Genomic DNA, 10,902 nt, shown 5'->3' on the forward strand with positions numbered 1-10,902 from the left:
CTCCCCAGGCTCAGGCTTCTTTTACATGAGCCTATATTAGGCAGATTTCATGCCCTTTATATGGTGGGGTCTTAGAGCAGCCGAATTCCATCACATCAGTCAGTAATTCATCTGGTAAATGTTCCATGGCACAGATGGCTACTTCAGGCATCAGCTAGAAGGCTGTCACTAATATGAACTTGACATTAGTACTGTATGTGTCAACAAGGGCACTAGCACCATGGATGCGACCCAAGATCCCAAACTCCAGTGCTAAGGGGACATCAATCTCAGCCATGGCTGAGAAGGGAAGATGAAGATGAAGGGAACACGAAGGGAAGGAGGCTTGATCACCTAGAGGGGCATGGGGCCAACCGGAGGCCACAGATCCTGGCTTCTAATGGGGCCCAGGGGAAGGAGACAAGAGCTGGGTCAGCTTATGAACATAGTGGACACAGCATCAGTAGCTTAACCCCCACCACTGCAACCTACTTTGTCATTGAAGAAGGAAGCAGTATTCCCCAGCCATTAGCCTGTAGAAAATTGGGTTGATTTACAAAAGTGTCATCAGCAGAAGTCACATCTTCAGATCCCCATATTTACTGAGTAGTCATGCAGGGTAGGTGGTGAGAATTCACCCTCCAGGTCTGGCCCTCTTTCCGAAACTTCTCTTTCAGCCTCACAGGAAAGGCTGGAGCCCCACTACACGTGCATGCCACATGTATTGTTGAGAGAGCCTGAGCACTCCTGGGAAGGACAGAGCGGGGACCCTGCAGGCAGCCCTGAGCTACACTTCCGTGGCTCAGGAGACTCAGTGCCCACCCCAGACTCTCATATCCACCCTACACTCAGCCAAACCAAACCCCACACCGAGCTTAACCAACCCTCGTTAACTGGGGCTCTTCTTTTCTCTCTCTCCTTTTATTTTTAGCAATACTTATTGCCCCTTCCTCCAGCTCTGGCCCTGGTGGGGGTGGAGGGTGGAGCAGGGGCTCCTCTGAACTTTAGACAGGAAAAGGGAAGCAGGTGAAATCACCCTTTTTCCAGAATGAGTGGAGGTTTGAGAAGCTAACCTCTTAAATTTGACTGACCCTGAGGAAGAGTGTGTGTGTGTGTTTATGCACACACTCCTACAATGTTTATTAAAGAATGTCTATGTACCCAACAGTCTACCATAGAGAAGTGAATACTCCACCTGGGTGAGGTCTCATTTGGGTTTGAGAATGCAGGTCTCAAGGTGTGAGCCCAGGACTGGGGGCAGAGGTGGGAGACCCCAGCCCCTCACTATAGATAGTCAGGTCACAGGGACAGGGTGTGTCTCCAACTTGCCTGATAACATCTGGATGCCTGAGAGGGTGGCTCTGCACTCTAAGCCTTCTGACTCAGATGAGGGGAAGGATCCAGGTGTGATGAGGATCACCCACAAATGCATGTCCCGACTTGCCTGACCAATACTTTCATGTCCCAAAGATGTGCTGCCAAGCCCCAACTTAGAAGGTTCCCAAAGATTACTGCATCATGAACTGGCTGAGTAAATGCCACCAGTCCAGGACTCGTTTCCCGGTCTGTAATACAGGGGCCTACAGAGTGTGGTGAGAGTGACACCTAGATATATACTTGGCAAATTATTTTCTTAAAAAGGAGTCTCCAGTCACCCCAGGGCTCAAGTCTCACTCTGAGAGCATGTTAGACATTAGGGACATGAATTCACGTTCTCTTCCTCTTTAAGTAAGATTTAAGTATTACTTAAGGTAATACTTAAGTAATACTTAAGTATTTATTTATTTTTGGCTGCGTTGAGTCTTCATTGCTGCATGTGGGCTTTCTCTAGCTGTGGTGGGCGGGGGCAACTCTTCGTTATGGTGTGCGGGCTTCTCACTGAGGTGGCCTCTCTTTGTTGCGGAGCCTGGGCTCTAGGCACGTGGGCTTCAGTATTTGTGGCTCGCGTGCTCTAGAGCTCAGGCTCAGTAGTTGTGCCTCATGGGCTTAGTTGCTCCGCAGCATGTGGGATCTTCCCGGACTAGGGCTTGAACCCGTGTCCCCTTGCATTGGCAGGTGGATTCTTAACCACTGCGCCACCAGGGAAGTCCTCTTCTGTTTTTAAAGTAACACATGTTCAGTGAAAAAAAATTGAGAAAATACAGACATAAAAAATATAATAAACAAACAAAACCTGGAATTAGCCACCATCAACACAGTATTGCATTTTCTTCCAGTTTTTTTTCATGCAGGAATATGTGTAGTATTTACAAATTTGGCTTCATATGGTTTACATATAATTTTATATCCAGCTTTTTTTTTAACCTAATATATTGTGAGCAGTTTCCTGTGTTGTTAAACATCTTTTGAAATTATTACTTTTATAGGTGCATAATATTCCAAATACCATTATTTAAAAAGAAAAACTATATTGGTCATTTTATTATAAAAAAAGTACATGACCCTTTCATGCCAGTGCCCTGCAAACACTAAATTCAGGGAAGATTTATTGAATGTTGAGGGCCTAAGCAACTTGGCACACTGGCAAATTATATTTAAGGAATGCCATAACAAATAATTCACACTCCAGAAAGAGAAGTGAAATAATCTTTACTGAGCTTCTTCTGCCAGAAATAATTTATATTATCTTGCTTCTTCTCCAAACCAAGCCAGAAATGATTTAATTATTTAAAAAGTATATGGCAGATTTGGAGGGAGAAACTAAATAATCATTTGGTTGATTTGATTTTTTTCTTTCAATGAATATTTCAGCCATAGGGTGACCATGGCATGATACGTTACAAATTAGACATAACGCCTTTTGAACACCATAGAATTTTTCACACTATTAAGGCAGAAGGGGGCCTGTTTGCTGCCTCCACAGAGTCATATGAAGATCTTTCTGCAGAACACTCATGTCAGTTATACTGGATGAGTGTTGGACTTCTGTAGGATTCTGTGTAGAATCCTACCACTGCCTTTTGTTAAATAATTACATTATTTTGATGTGTACCTCAGTTTCCTCAGCAGTAAAATGAAAGAGTTGGGCTGTTTTCTGGGTCAAGATTTTACTGTAGGGGGTAAAATATGCCTTCGTAGCTTTGAAATTAGAGTTTGAATCCAATTTCTTGGAAAAGAGAGTCCATAAATAGAACCAAACACATTTCGGAATTCAGCCTTTGATAAAGGGAACATTTTTGACCATAGATAAAAACTGGATAATCATCTGGAAAAAGTAAAATCACATCCCAATCTTAATACCAAATTAATTACAAATGGATTGAAGATTTCTATGTAATGTGATATTTATTACAGCATTGTTTTGTAAAGGCAAATGATTGGAAACTACCTAATTTTTCCTCTAGAGGGGACTACCTAAATAAATTATAGTTTATTTGTACAGTGGAGTGCTATGCAGCTGCTAAAAAGCCACTCTTACACTTACAATGAAAGGAAAATCTCAAAGATATATTTTTAAGTAAGAAAAGCAAGGGGCAGAACAGTGTGTATACAGTACTAGCATTTATGATTTAAAAATTTTAGGGACTTCCCTGGTGGTGCAGTGGTTAAGAATCCGCCTGCCAATACAGGAGACACGGGTTCGAGCCCTGGTTCGGGAAGATCCCACATGCCGCAGAGCAACTAAGCCCATGAGGCGCAACTACTGAGCCTGAGCTCTAGAGCCTGCGAGCCACAACTACTGAGCCCTCGTGCCACAACTACTGAAGCCTGCATGCCTACAGCCCGTGCTCAGCAACAAGAGTGAAGTCACCGCAATGAGAAGCCCGCGCACCGCAACGAAGAGTAGCCCCCGCTCGCCACAACTAGAGAAAGCCCGCATGCAGCAACGAAGACCCAATGCAGCCAAAAATAAATAAATAACTTTATTAAAAACAAAAAAATTTTTTTAAATTTCTTAAATTTTAAGAAGAAAGAGAGGGGAAAAGAAAATATATTTGCACATGCATACAAGAAGTATACACAGAATCTCTGGCAGAATACACAAAACTGGCAATAGTGGTTACTTCCAGGGAGGGAATAGGGTGGGGAAAGTGGGTGGGAGGGAGCCTTAATTTTCATAATATATTTATTTGTACCTTTTGAATTATTTTTTTAGGTGGATAGATAACATTCTCTTCAAAATGGTCAATGAATCTAAACATATCTTGTTTTCTCATCAAAATGGAGTTCATAAAACCTGCTTCACAGGGCTGTGGTAAGGGCTGGAGCAGACAGTGTAAGCAAGAGCCTAGTGTTGTGCCTGGTGCAGGGTGACCATGCTCCCACCCCGACTTGAGTTATCTAGACAACCTGGGAGTTCCCTTCTACACTGACGCAGAATGGCCTTTTTTCCGTTCCTCTCTTGGCATTGGCGGGGGACAACAGTAAGGATTTGCACTGAGGATCTGTACTTGGGCCTCCACAAAACAGTGATATCTAACACCTCACTCTTGTACCTACAGAATTATACCACTGAAACCACATTTGCCAACCCCTGTTACCCTCGGAATTACAACACCGCCTTCACTGAGGCACATGTGTTTGGCAGCCTGTGTACAGAGGACCTGAGACCTGAAAGTTATGATCCCAACAACATCATCACTTTTGAAGGAACCGGGGACCCATCACTGTGTAGGGAAAAGGTGGCTTCCCTATTTAACTTCAGTGCTTGCCATGACCAAGAAGTCTGTTCCTTCAATGGGGTATATCAGCCAAAAGTTAAAGGGTCATTTCTGGTAAGGGCAAAACTATGGAAAGATTCCTTTTTTTCCTCATTGAATATTTCTTTCTTACCTTTCTGTTTTTCCTCTGCTGAGCTGTTTCCCACTTTCTTATTCAGTACCCTGAAACCTCCATATTATATCCCATTCTGAAACCTCCGTATTATATCCCATTCTGAGAACTGATTTCCTTCTGCACGACTTCCTTACAGGCTTTTGCAGGATTCTACTACACAGCCAGTGCTTTCAACCTTTCGGGTAGCTTTTCCCTGCACACCTTCAACTCAAGGACCTGGAATTTCTGCTCACAGAATTGGGGTAAGGTCAGTATTTAAAGAGAAAGGATCCATATTGGTACGAAACAGTACAGCAGAGTAGATTCCATTTGTGTGCATGTGTGTGTATATTCTGAATTTGACTTTTATGCTGTCCTCCTTTCACCATATCCATAAGATGGGGATAGTAAGGGACCCCACCTCAGAGCTGCGTTGTGGATTAATGTTCTAACCATGGGCACAATGGTTATAACAGTGTTTGGCACGTCATAAGCACTCTATAAACTTATTCTTCTGTGATGTTGTATAGGGATTTTTTTTTGGAAATATAGGAGATATGGTGTATATGTACAATGGAATATCACTCAGCCATAAAGAAGAATGAAATATTGCCATTTGCAACAACATGAGTGGACCTGGAGGGTATTATGCTTAGTGAAATAAGTCAGATGGAGGAAGACAAATACTGTATGTTATCACGTATATGTGGAATCTCAAAAATAAAACAAATGAACATAAAACAGGGATATTTTTAATCATTGTATTATTTTATAGTAATTTTAATTATTAAATTCTGGGTGCTAAGATTCTTTAAAATATGACGGCTGACCTAAGCTGTTCTGAAATTTTTTTTTTTTTTTTTTTTTTTTGGCTGCGTTGGGTCTTCATTCCTGCGTGCAGGCTTTCTCTAGTTGCAGCGAGCGGGGGCTACTCTTCATTGCGGTGTGCAGGCTTCTCATTGCGGTGGCTTCTCTTGTTGTGGAGCATGGGCTCTAGGCACGTGGGCTTCAGTAACTGTGGCGCATGGACTCAGTAGTTGCGGCTCACGGGATCTAGAGCGCAGGCCCAATAGTTGTGGCACAGGGGCTTAGTTGCTCCACGGCATGTGGGATCTTCCCGGACCAGGGCTTGAACCCATGTCCCCTGCATTGGCAGGCGGATTCTTAACCACTGCGCCACCAGGGAAGTCCCTGAAATGTGTGTTTTAAAACCTGCCTCCTCCCTGTTTTGAACCTGCCTTCAGCTTCCACTGCTGCTCCCCCGGTTTGATGAGGAGTACGCTCGCTCCTACTGCTTCTCAGCCCACTATATCTACCACTTGCTTGTAAATGGATACAAATTCACCGAGAAGACCTGGCCCCAAATACATTTTAAAAAAGAGGTAAGTCAAAGCACAAACTGTTTCCTCCTCTCTCTCTCAAAATAGATGCTTGTGTGTATGTGTGTGAACGAAATGTAGAAGATAAGTGGGACTTGGGGATTTAACTTGCTAAATGGAGCCAACGAGACTTGATCCCTGGTGAGCTTATGAGATGAAATGATGGAGAATTCAGAGGAAGTGGTCATCAGAAACCTTCCACATGAGTTAAGGATTGGATGCCAAGAACCGTGGACTCTGAGCTCCGTGGCGGCAGCACTTGTTTTATCATCCTCATATTCCTAGCATTCAGCACAGGGCCGAGAACATGGAAGGTGCTTAGTAAATGTTGTTGAGTGAATACATAAATATGTTAAAGAACAGAGACTTTTCATCCTGACAAGAAGCTTCAAATGTAACAATTTTGTTAAGAGAATAGTAACTTATTGCTCTCCATTTTACACAAATGTCAGAGTGAGATCTATGCTTCAGAGAATAGGGATTAAATAAGCAGCATTAAATAAGAATTGGATCTTAGAATGAGTCTGAGGTCACTGTATTCACTCTCAAGTGTCCAGAATGGTCCAATGCTGGAATGACAGCTCTTACCAGGTGACTATTTGGTGAGGGGCCTCTGTACCTTGCTTTCAGGACTCAGCCTTGTTGATATTTTCATCCAGCACTCTGTTCCCCAGATTCTGGGAGGGATTTCTCATTTCAGGAATAGCAGATGTAAAGCCTGAAGTACGTCTGGAGTCAGTCTGTTCGATGTTAGCTTCGGCAATAATTAGATTAAAGCAAGCAATATCCAGCATTAGGCCTGTGACTGTTTACTTTTACATAGATAAAACTGAGTCATCTATAAAAATTAAGGATGTCTGGAGATGTTTAAGGACTGTTGGTGGCATGTACTCTCCAAGCTTTGTTTCTAATTAATCTAATTACCAGGAAAGTACATTATGAGAATGGGGAATGACTTTCCATTATATACCAATTTGGGGGGATACAGAATTCCAGGTTTCAAGTTCCTTTCCTTTATTTATAAAGAATTTAATACTCAGTCAAATTAGTATTCAAATGTGAGGGTATAAATAGACTTCAGAAGATTGGCCATGCAAAGATTTATATCCAAAATATTTTTGGAGGAAGTGATCAAATAAGAAGAGAAATAAATCCAGATGTATAAAAATATAGGAAGTAAGAATAAATGATGTTGTGGCTTAAAATTTATATTAAAAAAGAAAAAAGAAAACTAACACCAAAGAAAAGTAAAAGAGAAGAACCATTTATAACAACCCAGAATTCTACTATAGCTAATATCCAATGTGATGGGGGTATGGTTGAGGGTCATAGGATACAGAGACATAAGAGTGGCCTAAAATGCTCATCTTGTAAAGTGGAACATATTTATATCCTTTTTAAGGCAATAAAGGAAAAAAATAAACATAGGGAAATAGCACTTATTGAAAATTTAAAACTAAGGTATTAGAAAGCAGTCCAAATATATCAATAATCACAATAATCATAAACGGACTAAACCTACCAGTTAAAAGGCACTGTCAGATTGGACTTTTTAAAATGAAGTATATGTTGTTTATAAGAGAAACAGTCTTTAAGGACATGGAACGTTTTTTGGGTTTTTTAAAATTTTTATTGAAGTATAGTTGATATACAATGTGTTAATTTCTGCTGTACAGCAAAATGATTGTTATACATATATATATTCTCTTTCGTATTTGTTTCCATTATGGTGTATCACAGGATATTGAATATAGTTCCCTGTACTCTACAGTAGGACCTTGTTGTTCACCCATCCTATATATAATAGTTTTCATCTGCTAATCCCAAACTCCCACTCCATCCCTCCCCCACCTCCCTCTCCCTTGGCAACCACAAATCTCTTCTCTATGTCTGTGAGTCTGTTTCTGTTTTGTTCATTTGCAAAGGACATGGAAAGCTTGAAAGTTAAAAAAAAAAATTTTAACTATCAGGCAAATACTACACAAAAGAAAATTGGTGTAGCTTTTTAATATCTGACAAAATAGTCTAAGATAAAGAGCATCATTTGAGATAGAGAGGATAGAAGATTGCAAATTTGAAACATTTATACATCTAATAAAATAGCCAAAAAACATGTGAACAAAAATTGATGGAACTACCAGATGAAACTGACGAAGTCTGCTTCCCACTTAAACTGACCTTCTTTTCTTTTTTTTAATGTTTTTTTTTTTTTGTGGTACGTGGGCCTCTCACTGTTGTGGCCTTTCCCGTTGTGGAGCACAGGCTCCGGACGCGCAGGCTCAGCGGCCATGGCTCACGGGCCTAGCCACTCCACGGCATGTGGGATCTTCCTGGACCGGGGCACGAACCCGTGTCCCCTGCATTGGCAGGCGGACTCTCAACCACTGCGCCACCAGGGAAGCCCTATGTTTTTTTTGTTTGTTTGTTTGTTTGTTTTTGATATTTATTTGGCTGCACCAGGTCTTAATTGCGGCACACGGGACTTCATTGCTGTGTGCGGGATCTTAGTTGCAGTGTGCGGGATCTTTAGTTATGACATGCGGGATCTTTTTTTGGCTTTGGCATGTGGGATCTTTTTTTTAGTTGTGGCCCGCGGGCTCTTAGTTGCTGCATGCAGGATCTAGTCCCCTGACCAGGGACTGAACCTGGGCCGCCTGCATTCAGTGTGGAGCCTTAATCGCTGGACCACCAGGGAAGTCCCCTGACCATCTTTTCTTAGAAACTGGTCCTGGGTTCAGTAAAACATGCATCACCCTCTTTCTTTAGCTATAGACACTTCTGTACCCAATGACAGAAAAACTTTCACTGTTATTAACTGTGCCCTCTTCATGCTTGGCTGTGACGAGGCTGTGAGGATTAGTTCTTCTGGCTGTTTTCTCTGCAATGTAGGAGATTGGGCCCTCGAGCCTTTGTGGTCACAGTGACCTGGGTTCTAGCCCAGTCTCTGCAGTGTCTGAAATTAGGCAAGTCCTTTGACCTCCTTAGGCCACAGTTTCCTGGGGGTGTCTCAGGAGGGTGACCATGGTGTGCCCTGGGGATGTAATCCATGCCTCAAGCCCAGCCCTGAGAACTGAGCCGTCTCCTCTACTCCACAGGTGGGGAACAGCAGCATAACCTGGTCTCTTGGCTACATGCTCAGCCTGACCAACCAGATCCCAGCCGAAAGCCCCCTGATTCGCCTGCCCATCAAGCCGTCTGCCTTTATGGGCACCCTCGCCTTCTTCACAGCAGTGGCCTTGCTGTGTCTGACATATCTTGTGTACCTGTGTGTGTCATCCAGGAATCAGAGGCGCTCCCAGCATGCCTTGGACAACACAGTGGACTCTGAGTGAGCCTCACAATGTGGCTCCTGGAGCCTGAGGGCTGCCCATAACCAGCCTGGGGGGCACCAAACAATGCAAGCAAAATGTCCATCTTCAGGAAACACAGCTGAAGTCCAATGCCTGTGTGCCTCTCAGATACTGATTTATGCCAAAGCACCTCTTGGGGAGTCTCTCAACTGTTCTGTGTACATTGCTCCGCCAGAGACCCCACCACCCACTAGCTGACCTATTGGGGAACAGAGGAGAGACAGGCCATCAAGGTCAGGCTCTTTCATCCAAGTGCCCCAGAGGAAGAGTAAGTTGAGAATATGACAGTTTAATGTTGAAGAATATGCCAGTTTAACGTTGAAGAATTGACCTCAGGGCTCAGTTTGCATTTTCCCTCCTTCAAAAATGCTGTATTTCTCCCAGCGGGTTTGGAAGCTGGCAGGTGTCTAGTAAGCATCTGGCCCCGTCAGATATCTCATTTTATGGCTTCCTCTCATTGGTCCTTAACTAAGACTTTCCTTAACAACCCCCAAAACATTGAGCTCCCTCAGACTGGGAGAACACTGTATCTGGGGGAAAAGCCTCCTTTACCCCAAGGACAGTGGCCCCAGCCAAGCTTCTGTCATGTAGGCAGAACCTGAAGGACAGAGACATGCAGAATGTCTACCAGAAAACTACAGGCCGTTCCTGAAGTGGGATTCCCTCTCAGGGCTCTGGTCATTAGATCGCCACCTGTGTGTGGATCATCCTCCTTGCCTCCCCTTCCCATTGCTGTGTCCCCCTGTAAAACGTTTATTCCTAGCAAGGCTATCATATTCCAGATCATTCTACCTTTGCTAGGCTTTTGCTTACGGTTGGCTTTCCATCGTTAGCACCGTATGCATTTCACCCACCATTCCGACAGGTACACCTGATGCTGTCACAAGACATCCTCTTCTATGATTTGCTTACCAATTATCAGTACTTTCCTAGATGGTAGGCCTCTGCATAGTAGCCACAGTTCTTGCCTTTGGGAAAAGAAAAGGAAGCTGTGGGGACATTTAACTCCAAAGTGGGATGGGAAAGAGCTCTAGCAAGTCCAATGGCTACAAATTAAAAATAAACATTCTTTCAGATTATAGTTTGTTCACTGAATACAGAATAAAAGACTTATTTTATTGTGACTTGCAGTGTGTGTGTTTGTTACCTTGCATATGGTACTCTTTCTCCTAAGAACCCAAGGTGGCATTTATGAAAGGAAGCTTTAAAAACTAAAAAAATTTTCTTAAGGAAATGTCCCTAGTGCATTAAGAAAGTCATGCATTAAGATGACATGATACTATACATAGAGAATCCTAAAGATGCTACCAGAAAACTACTAGAGCTAATCAATGAATTTGGTAAAGTAGCAGGATACAAAATTAATGCACAGAAATCTCTGGCATTCCTGTACACCAATGATGAAAAATCTGAAAGTGAAATCAAGAAAACACTCCCAT

The 10,902-nt window shown here is 42.8% G+C and overlaps 1 protein-coding gene across 1 annotated transcript in view; it reads left to right on the forward strand.

The window, feature by feature from the left end:
- The window catches only part of ENTPD3 (ectonucleoside triphosphate diphosphohydrolase 3), a gene marked incomplete at both ends in the record, with an annotated part of 30,785 nt that extends 21,340 nt beyond the window's left edge, over positions 1–9,445 (forward strand). Inside the window, 4 exons of the mRNA XM_079712196.1 lie at positions 4,422–4,694; positions 4,892–5,002; positions 5,979–6,116; positions 9,209–9,445. Coding sequence (XP_079568322.1) covers positions 4,422–4,694; positions 4,892–5,002; positions 5,979–6,116; positions 9,209–9,445 — 759 coding nt within the window. The remainder of the gene's footprint in view (positions 1–4,421; positions 4,695–4,891; positions 5,003–5,978; positions 6,117–9,208) is intronic.
- Positions 9,446–10,902: the final 1,457 nt, after the last annotated feature.

This window comes from Hyperoodon ampullatus (genome assembly GCF_949752795.1).
Source record: "Hyperoodon ampullatus genome assembly, chromosome: 10".
Classification (NCBI taxonomy): Eukaryota; Metazoa; Chordata; class Mammalia; order Artiodactyla; family Ziphiidae; genus Hyperoodon; species Hyperoodon ampullatus.